We start from the raw sequence: 16767 nt of genomic DNA, 5'->3' as shown, positions 1-16767 counted from the left end.
TCGTTTCATTCACATGTATAGAGGTATAATTATTTATTGCTAATAATTATTTACAATTATTTTTTTGTCTAAATAAAAAATTTTAATATTTTTTTATAAATTATTCGTTAACTGGATTTTTACTTATATTTTCAATATATGAAACAGCTAATTTTTTAGCATAATCTACTCCATCAGGAGTACCATGCTGCTCTTCAAATGCAACATATTTCTTGAAGAGTGTTTTCATTTTTTTTGGTGGCAAAGTTTGGGCAACAGCTTTCTCTAACACTTTCCTGCAATAAATTTTTTTGTTTTTTATTAGCATCTAATGATGTGAAAGTAATACGAGACAGAAATAAACTTTTATAGATAAAATCATACCTTGCAATCTCATATTCTTTGTCCTTTACCAAGAAATCAACGTAAGTTGACCACACGTCAACTCTTTTAGGGTATGAAGTTAAAATGTTCTCAAATAAAGTTTTAGCTCTCTCTTTATCACCATAATTATTTTCTGCTTGAGCGAATTTCACCATCAAATAAACATCTAAAAATAACATTAATCAATAAGTAAATGTAATGAAAAATAAATGGACAATAAATGATCCATTGATACGTACGTTTTGAAATTGGAAGAGACTGAAGTGCTTGTTGCATAAGAAGTCTCGATTTCTCTTTCAATCCTATTTTAACAAAAGCAGTTCCACATTCAATCCATACTTCAACATCATCTTTAAATTTCCCTATGATAGCTTTCACAGTTTTCTCTAACTCTGTTTTTCTTTCTGCATCCAAGTGAATTGTTAGCATATGCAGATGAATTTTTTTAGAATCATTTGCATTTATTGCTTGATGGAAAACGTCATTTAAACTCTCAGAGGAACCAAATCGAGATTCTAAATTCAACCAAGCTTTCCACATATTAAGTTTTTCATTCTCTTCACGGAAATTAATAGTTTTTAATGCTCTTCTAACAACCATTCGTGCCTTTTCAATTTCCGTCGCTTGGAGATGATATGCCATGTATTGCATCCAGATCATAGAATTATTGGGCTCTGCTAGAACAAGTCTATCAAATTGATCCGCAGAGCTAGGTGCTTTATTACTAGCTAAAGCTTCTTCTCGCTCACGAATTTCTCGTTCTTTTTGTCTCTCAAGTTCTCGTCTTTCAGCAGCATTTAATTTTCTCTTCTTTTGTTTCGGCTCGGTATCTTCTTCATCATCATCTTCACTATCACTTGATAGTTGTTTAAGCAATTCTGGATCAGGTTTCGAATCCCAAAAGAATTTACATTCAGGTATCATCAGATCTTCAACATCTTTAGATTTTTTTTCATCATTATTTTCCTTTTTTTCTTTAGTTATTTCAACTTTTATAGTTTTATCATCTTTATCATTTGGTTCATCTTCGATTTCAACTGAATTATTGGAATTAATATTAGAAACTTTTAATCTTTTAACTTTTTTACCCGTGACATTATCTTCACTATCTTTTTTAATTTCACGTTTCAAGGAATTTTTTTGTAGCAATGCAGATTTTCTAGTTTCAAAAGCAGATTTGACTAGACAGATAGGAAGTAAATCAGTCTCATTTTTACCAAGAACGGCATAACATCTGATTTCTTTTCCAACTGTATAAGGACGAAGGTTAGGTTCTAAGTCATTAATATGTCTTCTAGCAGGTAAAGCAGCTAAGGTCCCTTTGGCTTGACCTTTCAATAATACTAAAATGAACCAATTAGTCACTAAAAGAATTTCACCTCTTAATTGGACATCTGTAGATGTTTCGGATAATTTTTTTTGTTTGACAGTGATTCTATTTACCAAAGCAGGTATAAGAGTGATTTCCACAATTTCATGGATATAATTGACCCATAAAACTGATCCTTTAACTTCATCTCCTTTTTCAAACGTTCCATAGAAATGATTTTGACGTACTGTGGCCATTACATCGTTCTCAAGTTTTACTATTAAGCCATGATCAGTAACTTGGTCAACAATTCCTGATACTCTTTGACCTAAATGCATCGAAGCTATTTTTTTATTTTTATAGCAATCATGATTGCACAACTCTTTTAATTTACTGAAATATAATGTTAATAGATCAACAGCTGCAATCATATCAGAATCATTTTTCACAACTTCAGTCCATATTTCGTGTAAAGAAGTTGTCAGAAATAGTTTCTTTTCTTTTTTATTAATTCCAGTTATTTTTCCAAATAACAATTGATTCGTTGATAGAGCTTCGGTATTATCTACCTTATGATAAGGTATAACCCCATAATCATTGAAATCTTCAACTGATAGAATCACTTTTAAACCGTTTGTACTGATTTCCTTAATAGAGCAAGGAATACATTCATTTACTTTGAGGTTATTAAATACCGGAGATTCTTTTTGCAGAGTAAAAGTTCTTGATAATAATAATTCTGGAGTTACTGAAAAAACTAGTGCTGATAATTTATCTCCAGGGACATATTTAGCAGATAGATAAGTTCCAATTTCTGTACAAGGTGCCATATGACCTGCTGGTAAGAATCCAGTAACAGTATCAGAGTCATTTTTTATTTTAATTCGTATATAAATTCCGTTGATAGATGATTCGACAACTGATCCTTCAACAAGACTTCCAATCTTTAATTCCTCTAGTGCATCCTCCTTTTTCTTGTTCATTTTTGTTTTGTCATACATAAATAAGATTAATTTTCCATTTTCTTTGTCAATTTCTTTAATTGTTACCATCACTACTTGTCCTACAACATAATTTTTAGTCCCACCGATTTTTTTATCCAACAGTTTAGCAGGTATCCAGCCTTTTAAATTCTCATAAAATTTCACAAGTAATCCTTCATCACGGACAGAAATGACTACTGCTTGATATTTTCGTCCAATTTTAGCATCATTAATATCACTTAATATTTTTTTTTTACTGTTAACTAGCGACTTCTTTAAGGTAAACATTATTCCATTGCCTTGAGTATGATGTCCTAAAACTCTAGCTTCAACCTTATCTCCAATTTTCAGTGGTTTCGCGTCTTCTTCATCAACGTCATGTACATGTTCTGGTGCCACATTACCAAGAATTGATCCAGATTTGACTACAAGAAATCCATTATCATTAATTTTAATTATTTCTACTGTTGTTTTGTCTCCAGGATGTATTGCTTCAGGAATCAAAGTATTTCCTTTCACTACACTTTGTTGCATTGAACAAATATAAACTCGATCAAACATTTCGTAAGAGATGATTCGACATTTGTGAACAGAATCAGGAGTAAATGTTTCATTAATTTTTTCGTGATCAACGTTTGCTCTTTTAAATGGCAGAAAGCCTCGAATTCCTTTCTTCAAAGAAAAAACTACACCTCTCGATTCTTTGAATAATACTTGCGCATTCTCTATCATTTCTCCAACTTCTATGGATGTTTTCTCATTATTAAGAGAACATTGACAGAAATATGCATATTTAACTGTTGGAAGAACATACATAAGTGTCGCAGAAATTTCTGATCCTTTTTCGTATGTCGAAAGAGGTTTCTTCAAATATAGTTGATTGATATAACCGATGTTGGATTCATTGAAGGTAACTTGTAAACCATTAGACAAAATTTTACTAATGTTCAAGTTTAAACGAATGCCAGGAATTAATCCATCCAGAGGTTGGTCATCAGAAATTACGAGTTGGTCAGATTTGGATTTTGTAGTTAATTTAATTGTTGTCATATTCTCATCAGACTTTAATGTTTTAATGTAACAAGAAATCTGTTGACCGGGATCTATTGGAAATAATTTAAATTGAGAAAAATTTAGTAATCTTATTTAATAATAAACGATAAAATAAAATTATACTTACAGTATTTAAGATTATTCTGAACATCATTATTTGATAAAAATCCTCGAAGGGTTTTGATTCCAGTATCCACAACATATCCATGATCTTCAACACTGGCAACTGAACAAATAATTTTAGCACCTTTCCGTAGAAGTGAAAGATTTAAACTTTGGTTAATTAATTGCGGTTCTATTGAAAGAGTTATTCGATATTTTCCTGATGCATCAGTGTTTTTTACATAACAAACAAGATAATCTCCACGTTTACATAGATCAGAAAGAGATTTAAATTCATCTTGTTGGGAACCTTTTGATTCAACTAAACTTTGTAACAAATTATTATAAGATTCACTAATATTTGTAATTGGAATTTGTCCGCCAATACGTCCGGGTAGAGACACTGCAATATTGTATTCTGTGACTGCATGAACTCGAGCAAGAACGATCATTCCTTCCAACAAAGTCGTGTAGGTCAAGCAGTCAGCAGTGTTTGGTGTAAAATTCGCATCGATTTCAGATGAAATGTCACTTTTATTTTTATTTTTTCGATGTAATTTCCCTTCTTTTTTATGTTTTCCATTTTTACCGGATAGCTATAAACAAAAAAATTATTTAATACTTTAGGTTAAACACAAGTTATCCAATTTACTTATTATAATCAAAATTGACTTACTAAATTAGATGAAGGCAGAACAATAAGTTCTTTACCTCCTCGTGGAAAATCTCTCATTATCTGTAAAATAAAAAAATTAAATGTTAATAATATTTAAAACTTGATGTTTATTTATGAAAAAGGTTATGTTAGTTTCACGTGGGTAGGACATGTAGCATAAAGTAAATAAATAAATGAATATATTGTTCTTTTTATTGACTATATTATGTTTAAATATTAGAACTAAAGATGAGTTACTACTTACTTAGCTTGTAACAATTATTTATTTATTAAAAAGTATTATAACATACAGAAATCTCAACTTCACTCGTGCCAAAGAAGAGAGAACAGTGTAGAAATCCAATGCTATGTTAAAAATCCGGACGAAGTTTCGGTCAACATGTTGGTATTTTGGGTCAACATGTCAGTAATCTCAGGTCACAACATAAAAGTTTCTGTGCACCTATCAAGAGATGGCGCTGCAGCGGTTTATTCTTTGGAGATCAGCCTTTATTTTCCCCATCTTCTACCTTAATATATGTATAGTCGAACTCAGAAAAGAGTTCCTCAGTTGCTTCAATGCTTTCGGGCTCCCCACCACTGATTTTCTACCCCTTCTGCCATGTTTTTTTACTACTGCGCAAGCGTACAAGAACACATGAAGAGCATCTGAGGAACACTCTTCTCAGTCCGACTATAATGCTATAATTTTGATCTAACGTTAGAGATGTGAATCGGTAATTGACGGGTAAATTTACCGTAAATTACCGGTAAAAAACGCGTCAATGACCAAGCCTGTTTTACCATACCGGTCAGAAAAATGCTGATCTCTGATTGGTTAATACATGTCCAATCACAGTTTAGAATTCCCAACGGCATACAACTGTTTATTTGTTCTATCAGGTATATATTTTCATTTTTATTTGTTTATTAAAAATACTGATAATATTTAATATAAGAAAATTCAATTTGTAGATAAGGATTTTCATTGAGAACTTGGTGCAATGGGGGAGAACAAATCAATATATAAACATTTCTCTGCATTACCTCTGCAATCTAACCAAAAATTAAAATCGTATTCATGTAACTATTGCAAGAGAAAGTATGCAGAAAACATTACTCGCATGCGAAAACATCTTTATAAAGAGTGTAGAAGTTGTCCTCAAGACTTACGGAAACTTTTAAAACCATGTAAACCTCGTAAACGAAATAATTCTCATCTAAACAGCACAGACGACTCATTTACTATTGAAGATTTGAATGAAGCAGACAATAGAGCAAGTACTTCAATGATTTCAAATGAAAATTTACCAAATAATATAAGTGTTTGTAGCAATAACTATGAAAAAAATACAATCGATAGTTTTTGTGATAAAATGTCAAAAAAAGATGAAGATTCTCTACAAGAACTACTTGCAGAAGCGATTTATGCATCTGGTACACCATTATGTATAACAGAAAATCCATATTGGCTAAAATTTTTTAACGCATTACGGCCTTCATTTAATTTGCCATCAAGAAATCAAATATCAAATAATCTTTTAGATTCAGTATTCGTTAGAACACAAAATATGGTTAATGAAAAAATTGAATCTGCTACTACTGTTGGAGTGCAATGTGACGCATGGTCTAATATTCGCAAAGAAGGAATCATCAATTTTATTGTAACAACCCCAGCGCCAGTTTTTTTCAAAACATTTCCAACTGGAACCGAATCACAAACTGCCTTATATATTTCTGAAAAAATAGGAAGTGTTATTGATGCTTTGGGAATTAAAAAAGTTATCGGAATTTGTACAGATAATTGTGCTGCAATGAAAAGTGCTTGGACTTTGATAGATCAAAAGTATAATGTCGACAAATTGTATTGTTATGGTTGTGCTGCTCACATTCTTAACCTACTCATGAAAGATATTGGTAGTCAAGCAACTGTTGAAACTTTGGTGACAAGTGCAACAGCTATTGTAAAAGGAATAAAAGAAGTACAAATAATGTCAGCGATTTTCAAAGAAATTCAATCTCAAGATGAACGTAGAGTATTTATTACCTTAAAATTACCAGCTAAGACAAGATTTGGATCTACTATAATTATGATTGACAGTCTTTGTGTTAATAAGCATAATCTTCAGGCTTTAGCAATTTCTTCAAAGGCTATTACATTATGGAAACCTGCTTCTCGTGCTCTTGTACTAAATGAAGAATTTTGGAATAATCTTCAACAAATTCTTCAATTGATGAAACCGATTGTAAAGTGGATAAATATTTTAGAGGGTGATAACCCTTTAATAAATAAAGTACATTATGTGTCAGAATCAAGTATGTGGAGTTACGACTACGTTAAGCGAGCAAGTATAATCACTTCAGCATGTCAATGGTGGCAAAGTATTTGCCAAAAATCTTCGTTGAGCAAAATAGCTGTGGCTATATTGACTTTACCTGCAACATCAGCTGCAACCGAGCGTTCCTTTAGTACACAAGGATGGATTCATTCATCTAAAAGAAATAAGTTAAGTATCGATAGAGCTGGAAAAATAACATACATTGCAAGAAATTTAAAATTACTTAATCCTTCACCAAAAAATACAGAAGAAGAATGGGAAGAAGATGAGGAAAGTAATAAAGGAGAGGATGAAATAAGTGAAATTTGTGCTGAGCATGAAGAAGTTGAATTTTTAGAAGAAGAATTTACTCAAGACTAATTAGTGATGTTGATGGAATTGAATCAGTATTAGACTTGTTATTTCCTAATGAAATATGTCAATTATTATGTGATATTACTAGTTGATAGAAACTATAGATTATATGGTTTTATTTTTTCATAAATAATTTACATAAAAGTTAAAAAAGTCAAATTCTTTATAATATGTAATAACGAAGGATTATCTATTTTATAAAAAAAATGTACCAAAAACTTAACTAAATAAACGTTTATAATAATTTTCAATATATTTATTATTTCTGTCCTAACAGTCAAAAATGTAAAATATTTTTTTTATTACAAATTACAAAATTTTTTTTTCATCTTATAATAATTAATTAGTTTTAAATTAACAAGTGCAAAAAGCAAAATTAACATAAGCAAATTGGCAAGCAAGTTCGAAAGCAAGCCATTTCCTCGGTAAAAAGCTCATCATATTCATCTATATAGATGCGAATGACCGGTAATTTACGGTAATTACGCTGACCGACGGCTTGACGGTAAATTTTACATTCAGAATTTTTTGACGTCAGAATACCGTCAGATACCGGTAATTTTACGTGGTAATTACCGAATTTTCTATTACCGGTAAATTCACATCTCTAAGTTCCTCAGTTGCTTCAATGCTTTCGGGCTCCCCACCACTGATTTTCTACCCCTTCTGCCATGTTTTTTTACTACTGCGCAAGCGTACAAGAACACATGAAGAGCATCTGAGGAACACTCTTCTCAGTCCGACTATAATGCTATAATTTTGATCTAACGTACATCGTATGCACACGGCGTGCAGTAAATGTTAATTTTAATGTAACAATAGTAGTAGTTTGATTATAAAAAAATAATTGTTATTAATAATTGGACTTAATTTAATGTTGGGTACAACCTGTTTCCCACAATTCTAGCCACACCCCTCAATCTGAGAGAGTAAAGAGATAAGCTTTATGGTCTCTTTTATTCTCATTACAAGAATCCTAAGCCAGTTTGCTTTCAAGCACCAATTTTTAAATGGAAAAGGTCCGGCTCTGTTCGCACCATACATAAAAGCTATAAAACCAACTCAATATTTTTGTAACAGCTCAGAGGTAACACGCTCAACTCCGGAAACGTTGGTTTTGTGTTCAAGCATATCAATATTATTTTTTTTATTAATTGATTAATTTCAATAACAACAATAGACAGTTTATGAATATATATAATGTATTTTGAAATTCTGGCACGTTTTCAGGAAGTTAGCCAAACATTATTGCGCTTAGCTTTCGAGTTATGAGCCTTTGAAGGTACACATAGGATTTCTGCTTGGATTATGAAATTAAGGATGTCATCGGAAAGATCGAGACGAGACGGATGATCCGAGCAGAATTTATGCTAGAATTACAACCATTTCCGGTCTCGAGGTCGTTGAAATTAATTTGTTATTTAAATTCGAATTTCAGAGCATCGAATTGTCCAAAATAACCCCCAATTATCAAAATCCGAGAATTTCTATTTCTAACCTCAAAAATAGCTAAAAAGCGTATTTATGCTTGGATCATAAAATTAAGGATGTCACTGGGAAGACGGGGACGAGATGGGTTCCAAACACTGGCTGTCGATTAAATTTGGTTAGATAGATTACGAGATATTCTCGAAAAACTGCAAAACATAAAAAAATGCATAACTTCTAAGCATATAATGCTACGGGGTTGAACGAGGACTCATATGAAAGATCTGGACCAGAGTAATAAATTGGGCTCCCCCTATAGGATAACCCCGTCAAAAATGCCGTATCTCGCTTAGTTTTCGAGTTATGAGCGTTTAAAGGTTTTTTTTATGTTTTATCGGAGCATAGCTCCGTTTTCAGCCGATATCTCAGGATCTATGAGAGGAACGTGGACCACAAGCATATCGATGGATGCCTGAGATCGAGAGCTTTCGAATGCACTAGTTAAAATTATGATCCGAGCATAATTTATGCTAGAATTATAGCCATTTCCGGTCTCGAGGTCGTTGAAATTAATTTGTTATTTAAAGTCGAATTTCGGAGCATCGAATCGTCCAAAATAACCCCCAATTATCAAAATCCGAGAATTTCTATTTCTAACCTCAAAAATAGCTAAAAAGCGTATTTATGCTTGGATCATAAAATTAAGGATGTCATTGGGAAGACGGGGACGAGATGGGTTCCAAACACTGGCTGTCAATTGAATTTGGTTAGATAGATTACGAGATATTCTCGAAAAACTGCAAAACATAAAAAAATGCATAACTTCTAAGCATATAATGCTACGGAGTTGAACGAGGACTCATATGAAAGATCTGGACCAGAGTAATAAATTGGGCTCCCCCTATAGGATAACCCCGTCAAAAATGCCGTATCTCGCTTAGTTTTCGAGTTATGAGCGTTTAAAGGTTTTTTTATGTTTTATCGGAGCATAGCTCCGTTTTCAGCCGATATCTCAGGATCTATGAGAGGAACGTGGACCACAAGCATATCGATGGATGCCTGAGATCGAGAGCTTTCGAATGCACTAGTTAAAATTATGATCCGAGCATAATTTATGCTAGAATTATAGCCATTTCCGGTCTCGAGGTCGTTGAAATTAATTTGTTATTTAAAGTCGAATTTCGGAGCATCGAATCGTCCAAAATAACCCCCAATTATCAAAATCCGAGAATTTCTATTTCTAACCTCAAAAATAGCTAAAAAGCGTATTTATGCTTGGATCATAAAATTAAGGATGTCACTGGGAAGACGGGGACGAGATGGGTTCCAAACACTGGCTGTCAATTGAATTTGGTTAGATAGATTACGAGATATTCTCGAAAAACTGCAAAACATAAAAAAATGCATAACTTCTAAGCATATAATGCTACGGAGTTGAACGAGGACTCATATGAAAGATCTGGACCAGAGTAATAAATTGGGCTCCCCCTATAGGATAACCCCGTCAAAAATGCCGTATCTCGCTTAGTTTTCGAGTTATGAGCGTTTAAAGGTTTTTTTATGTTTTATCGGAGCATAGCTTCGTTTTTGGCCGATATCTCAGGATCTATGAGAGGAACGTGGACCACAAGCATATCGATGGATGCCTGAGATCGAGAGCTTTCGAATGCACTAGTTAAAATTATGATCCGAGCATAATTTATGCTAGAATTATAGCCATTTCCGGTCTCGAGGTCGTTGAAATTAATTTGTTATTTAAAGTCGAATTTCGGAGCATCGAATCGTCCAAAATAACCCCCAATTATCAAAATCCGAGAATTTCTATTTCTAACCTCAAAAATAGCTAAAAAGCGTATTTATGCTTGGATCATAAAATTAAGGATGTCATTGGGAAGACGGGGACGAGATGGGTTCCAAACACTGGCTGTTGATTAAATTTGGTTAGATAGATTACGAGATATTCTCGAAAAACTGCAAAACATAAAAAAATGCATAACTTCTAAGCATATAATGCTACGGGGTTGAACGAGGACTCATATGAAAGATCTGGACCAGAGTAATAAATTGGGCTCCCCCTATAGGATAACCCCGTCAAAAATGCCGTATCTCGCTTAGTTTTCGAGTTATGAGCGTTTAAAGGTTTTTTTATGTTTTATCGGAGCAGAGCTCCGTTTTCAGCCGATATCTCAGGATCTATAAGAGGAACGTGGACCACAAGCATATCGATGGATGCCTGAGATCGAGAGCTTTCGAATGCACTAGTTAAAATTATGATCCGAGCATAATTTATGCTAGAATTATAGCCATTTCCGGTCTCGAGGTCGTTGAAATTAATTTGTTATTTAAAGTCGAATTTTAGAGCATCGAATCGTCCAAAATAACCCCCAATTATCAAAATCCGAGAATTTCTATTTCTAACCTCAAAAATAGCTAAAAAGCGTATTTATGCTTGGATCATAAAATTAAGGATGTCACTGGGAAGACGGGGACGAGATGGGTTCCAAACACTGGCTGTCGATTAAATTTGGTTAGATAGATTACGAGATATTCTCGAAAAACTGCAAAACATAAAAAAATGCATAACTTCGAAGCATATAATGCTACGGGGTTGAACGAGGACTCATATGAAAGATCTGGACCAGAGTAATAAATTGGGCTCCCCCTATAGGATAACCCCGTCAAAAATGCCGTATCTCGCTTAGTTTTCGAGTTATGAGCGTTTAAAGGTTTTTTTTATGTTTTATCGGAGCAGAGCTCCGTTTTCAGCCGATATCTCAGGATCTATAAGAGGAACGTGGACCACAAGCATATCGATGGATGCCTGAGATCGAGAGCTTTCGAATGCACTAGTTAAAATTATGATCCGAGCATAATTTATGCTAGAATTATAGCCATTTCCGGTCTCGAGGTCGTTGAAATTAATTTGTTATTTAAAGTCGAATTTCGGAGCATCGAATCGTCCAAAATAACCCCCAATTATCAAAATCCGAGAATTTCTATTTCTAACCTCAAAAATAGCTAAAAAGCGTATTTATGCTTGGATCATAAAATTAAGGATGTCACTGGGAAGACGGGGACGAGATGGGTTCCAAACACTGGCTGTCGATTAAATTTGGTTAGATAGATTACGAGATATTCTCGAAAAACTGCAAAACATAAAAAAATGCATAACTTCGAAGCATATAATGCTACGGGGTTGAACGAGGACTCATATGAAAGATCTGGACCAGAGTAATAAATTGGGCTCCCCCTATAGGATAACCCCGTCAAAAATGCCGTATCTCGCTTAGTTTTCGAGTTATGAGCGTTTAAAGGTTTTTTTATGTTTTATCGGAGCAGAGCTCCGTTTTCAGCCGATATCTCAGGATCTATAAGAGGAACGTGGACCACAAGCATATCGATGGATGCCTGAGATCGAGAGCTTTCGAATGCACTAGTTAAAATTATGATCCGAGCATAATTTATACTAGAATTATAGCCATTTCTGGTCTCGAGGTCGTTGAAATTAATTTGTTATTTAAAGTCGAATTTTAGAGCATCGAATCGTCCAAAATAACCCCCAATTATCAAAATCCGAGAATTTCTATTTCTAACCTCAAAAATAGCTAAAAAGCGTATTTATGCTTGGATCATAAAATTGAGGATGTCATTGGAAAGACGGGGACGAGATGGGTTCCAAACACTGGCTGTCGATTAAATTTGGTTAGATAGATTACGAGATATTCTCGAAAAACTGCAAAACATAAAAAAATGCATAACTTCGAAGCATATAATGCTACGGGGTTGAACGAGGACTCATATGAAAGATCTGGACCAGAGTAATAAATTGGGCTCCCCCTATAGGATAACCCCGTCAAAAATGCCGTATCTCGCTTAGTTTTCGAGTTATGAGCGTTTAAAGGTTTTTTTTATGTTTTATCGGAGCAGAGCTCCGTTTTCAGCCGATATCTCAGGATCTATAAGAGGAACGTGGACCACAAGCATATCGATGGATGCCTGAGATCGAGAGCTTTCGAATGCACTAGTTAAAATTATGATCCGAGCATAATTTATACTAGAATTATAGCCATTTCTGGTCTCGAGGTCGTTGAAATTAATTTGTTATTTAAAGTCGAATTTTAGAGCATCGAATCGTCCAAAATAACCCCCAATTATCAAAATCCGAGAATTTCTATTTCTAACCTCAAAAATAGCTAAAAAGCGTATTTATGCTTGGATCATAAAATTAAGGATGTCACTGGGAAGACGGGGACGAGATGGGTTCCAAACACTGGCTGTCGATTAAATTTGGTTAGATAGATTACGAGATATTCTCGAAAAACTGCAAAACATAAAAAAATGCATAACTTCGAAGCATATAATGCTACGGGGTTGAACGAGGACTCATATGAAAGATCTGGACCAGAGTAATAAATTGGGCTCCCCCTATAGGATAACCCCGTCAAAAATGCCGTATCTCGCTTAGTTTTCGAGTTATGAGCGTTTAAAGTTTTTTTTATGTTTTATCGGAGCATAGCTTCGTTTTTGGCCGATATCTCAGGATCTATGAGAGGAACGTGGACCACAAGCATATCGATGGATGCCTGAGATCGAGAGCTTTCGAATGCACTAGTTAAAATTATGATCCGAGCATAATTTATACTAGAATTATAGCCATTTCTGGTCTCGAGGTCGTTGAAATTAATTTGTTATTTAAAGTCGAATTTTAGAGCATCGAATCGTCCAAAATAACCCCCAATTATCAAAATCCGAGAATTTCTATTTCTAACCTCAAAAATAGCTAAAAAGCGTATTTATGCTTGGATCATAAAATTAAGGATGTCACTGGGAAGACGGGGACGAGATGGGTTCCAAACACTGGCTGTCGATTAAATTTGGTTAGATAGATTACGAGATATTCTCGAAAAACTGCAAAACATAAAAAAATGCATAACTTCTAAGCATATAATGCTACGGGGTTGAACGAGGACTCATATGAAAGATCTGGACCAGAGTAATAAATTGGGCTCCCCCTATAGGATAACCCCGTCAAAAATGCCGTATCTCGCTTAGTTTTCGAGTTATGAGCGTTTAAAGTTTTTTTTATGTTTTATCGGAGCATAGCTTCGTTTTTGGCCGATATCTCAGGATCTATAAGAGGAACGTGGACCACAAGCATATCGATGGATTCCTGAGATCGAGAGCTTTCGAATGCACTAGTTAAAATTATGATCCGAGCATAATTTATGCTAGAATTATAGCCATTTCCGGTCTCGAGGTCGTTGAAATTAATTTGTTATTTAAAGTCGAATTTTAGAGCATCGAATCGTCCAAAATAACCCCCAATTATCAAAATCCGAGAATTTCTATTTCTAACCTCAAAAATAGCTAAAAAGCGTATTTATGCTTGGATCATAAAATTAAGGATGTCACTGGGAAGACGGGGACGAGATGGGTTCCAAACACTGGCTGTCGATTAAATTTGGTTAGATAGATTACGAGATATTCTCGAAAAACTGCAAAACATAAAAAAATGCATAACTTCGAAGCATATAATGCTACGGGGTTGAACGAGGACTCATATGAAAGATCTGGACCAGAGTAATAAATTGGGCTCCCCCTATAGGATAACCCCGTCAAAAATGCCGTATCTCGCTTAGTTTTCGAGTTATGAGCGTTTAAAGTTTTTTTTATGTTTTATCGGAGCATAGCTTCGTTTTTGGCCGATATCTCAGGATCTATAAGAGGAACGTGGACCACAAGCATATCGATGGATTCCTGAGATCGAGAGCTTTCGAATGCACTAGTTAAAATTATGATCCGAGCATAATTTATGCTAGAATTATAGCCATTTCCGGTCCATTGCTACCCTAGTGTCTTGATTATAGCTATTGTGAGATGCCCGGTTGGCGTGCCATCTTGCGGTTATTTTCATGAATGCGGACTGCATGTGTTTAGCTCCTACATGAAAACTTCTATACTGGTCTCTCTTTCCTGCTTGTGCAAAACGAAATGTTTGATTGATTGCTCAGTCGGTAAGAAGATTTTTTGTTGTTCGTAAATTACCTAAGTTTTGTAAATTATGTTTTGAACAGAGGGCGCCACAAAAAACCTCGTATTTTGAAAATATGAAAATTATTTTTGTTTTATTTATTATCATTATATTAATATTAATGATACCGCAAGTACATTGTTAATAAAAATAAAGTATCTTCAATGTAGAGTTCAGCTCCTCCTAGAGTTTTAATTGTTTTCTGTACTTTGTCTAATTGTGTTTGTTCCGATGGAGTAATAAGCTTTTCCATCTAAAAACAAAAAATCTCCATTAAGTTTTTGCAAAAATATTATTAACAAAAATGTAAATTTTGTTTTCTACCTGTTCTATTTGATCTTCAGGAGCACCATGTTCTTTTAAATTACTAATAAGAGTTTGCAATCTAATATTTTTATCCATCATACGCTTGTTGCTGGAAATTTCATGATTCCGCCTTTGTATGGTATTGTAAAGTGCATGATAACAATGTTCAATTTCCATACGAACCACTTGATTAATATCAATGTGAAATAAATAAAATATTTTCGATGGTGCAGCAGATGCATTCATTTTTTTGATTTCTTGCATTTTTAAATAATTCTTTTCCAAAAGCGCATAAGTCAGATCCTTAGCTTCCTTTACAGGAAACATAATTAATTCATGTATATGTTGTTGTTCAATAAATTTTTCACTGCGAACTAATCTGTTGAAAAAAACATTAACTTCAATTATTAATATTAACAACTATAAATCATGTTAATTAAATTGTAATAATACCGAAAAATTCTTGCTGCTTTAGATCCAAATCGTTCAAGTACAATATTTTCTATTGTAGCCCAAGCCAGTTGAGCAAAAGCTTCTTTCATATCAACACAGAATTGACCACCACCTGAGTCTCCAACTCGTTTAACGAATCTTCTGGGATCGTCCACTAGAATATTCATTTTATTAATTCAATATCAATATTAACAAATATAATGAATTGATAAATTCTTACCTAGAAGTTGCAAGTATTGATCCAAGTAATCATAGAGTTCTGGAGCATTTAAATTTTTAACTTTATCTTTGATTTCATGGTAAGGAATAGGATTCGATGTGTCTACCCAAGAAGCTGTTCGGGTATACATTAAATAAATAAGTTGACGCATCAATTCACTAGCATGATTATCAATCATCCTTTCTACTGCACTCACCACAATCTCATCCCTACAAATAGATTTCAGGATAAGTTATGTGAAATAGTTGCAATAATTTGTCTATATTTGTTTTACATACCTTAAGTCTTGTATTAATCTGTCAAAGTTGACTTTCCAATAAATCTTACTGTCACCAGGATCTGCTTCAATTCCTTGAATTTTTTTTATGATTGAACTTATATTTAATTTCGGCATATCAAACTCACAGCTATTAATTGATTTTTCAGGTTTATCGTTAATATTTCGTATTAGAAATTGATTTTTAACTAATAATTGAAATTTATTTACTAAATTCTCGACAGATGGTTCTTGACTAACTGTAAAATTGATAAATTTATTTTATGAGTATCTAATAAGCTTTTACATTTATTTTTATTCTTTCATTTTCATACCTTGTGCTATCTTTTGATAAGTCTTGATAATTACTTGAGATGCAGTTTCATTTCCTTGTTTTAATATTTCCTCGAATATTATTTCACATTCATCTCCACTACACTTTTTTATAAAAAACATAAATCTGAAACATGTAAAGTCAATTAAAATAATTAGAGATACAAATTTATAATTACTTTAATTGAATTGATAATTACCTAGAGTAACGCAACATTGTAATGATCTTTTCAGAATGTATTTTATACCAAAAAAGTTTTCCTTGCTGATCAAATGTCACCAGTCCAAATTTAATTAAAACACAGAGTGATTCTTTTATCTGGAAATATAAAAAATAAGTTTTTATAATATTTATTAAAATTTTGTGAAAGCTTTTAGATAAGTTCATTACCTTCTCCATTGGAAGAGATGTATGTCTACGAATAAAAAATAAAGTTTGTGAATCATTTTGAAATAAACAATCTCCAACTTTTTGAACAATTGGTCCAAAATGTTCTAATAAAATAGTTGAACACAATTTTCCACATAGATAGGACATTTTTTTTATATATAAATTAAATATCTACAAATCCTACAAACTGA

At 33.3% G+C, this 16767-nt stretch overlaps 3 protein-coding genes across 4 annotated transcripts; 1 reads left to right on the top strand and 2 right to left on the bottom strand.

The window, feature by feature from the left end:
- Positions 1–59: 59 nt before the first annotated feature.
- Positions 60–4844, bottom strand: Rrp5 (Ribosomal RNA Processing 5). 2 transcript variants are annotated; one of them, XM_035095526.1, is made up of 6 exons: positions 4731–4844; positions 4487–4546; positions 3836–4406; positions 603–3758; positions 364–529; positions 60–275 (listed from the first exon to the last, which is right to left on the bottom strand). In XM_035095526.1, exons 2-6 carry the CDS (start codon positions 4541–4543, stop codon positions 101–103), a joined length of 4125 nt encoding a protein of 1374 aa, XP_034951417.1. In that variant the 5' UTR covers positions 4544–4546; positions 4731–4844; the 3' UTR covers positions 60–100. The 2 variants fall into 2 exon arrangements, with proteins under 2 accessions (XP_034951417.1, XP_034951425.1); XM_035095534.1 differs by having other exon boundaries at positions 4777–4820.
- A 385-nt stretch (positions 4845–5229) lies between these two features.
- Positions 5230–7232, top strand: LOC118074576 (uncharacterized). Its single transcript, XM_035095897.1, has 2 exons — positions 5230–5368; positions 5441–7232. Exon 2 carries the CDS (start codon positions 5470–5472, stop codon positions 7162–7164), a length of 1695 nt encoding a protein of 564 aa, XP_034951788.1. The 5' UTR covers positions 5230–5368; positions 5441–5469; the 3' UTR covers positions 7165–7232.
- A 7451-nt stretch (positions 7233–14683) lies between these two features.
- Polr3C (RNA polymerase III subunit C) lies at positions 14684–16723 on the bottom strand. The gene is made up of 8 exons (XM_035078133.1): positions 16577–16723; positions 16386–16504; positions 16188–16312; positions 15875–16112; positions 15597–15805; positions 15377–15530; positions 14942–15302; positions 14684–14870 (listed from the first exon to the last, which is right to left on the bottom strand). Exons 1-8 carry the CDS (start codon positions 16721–16723, stop codon positions 14736–14738), a joined length of 1488 nt encoding a protein of 495 aa, XP_034934024.1. The 3' UTR covers positions 14684–14735.
- Between the last annotated feature and the right edge of the window lie 44 nt (positions 16724–16767).

Source organism: Chelonus insularis, unplaced genomic scaffold (assembly GCF_013357705.1).
Source record: "Chelonus insularis isolate UGA/USDA-ARS -01 unplaced genomic scaffold, ASM1335770v1 contig_116_pilon, whole genome shotgun sequence".
In the NCBI taxonomy this organism is placed as follows: domain Eukaryota; kingdom Metazoa; phylum Arthropoda; class Insecta; order Hymenoptera; family Braconidae; genus Chelonus; species Chelonus insularis.
The sequence above is the reverse complement of the archived record's forward strand: the minus strand, read 5'-3'. Positions and strand labels throughout refer to the sequence as shown.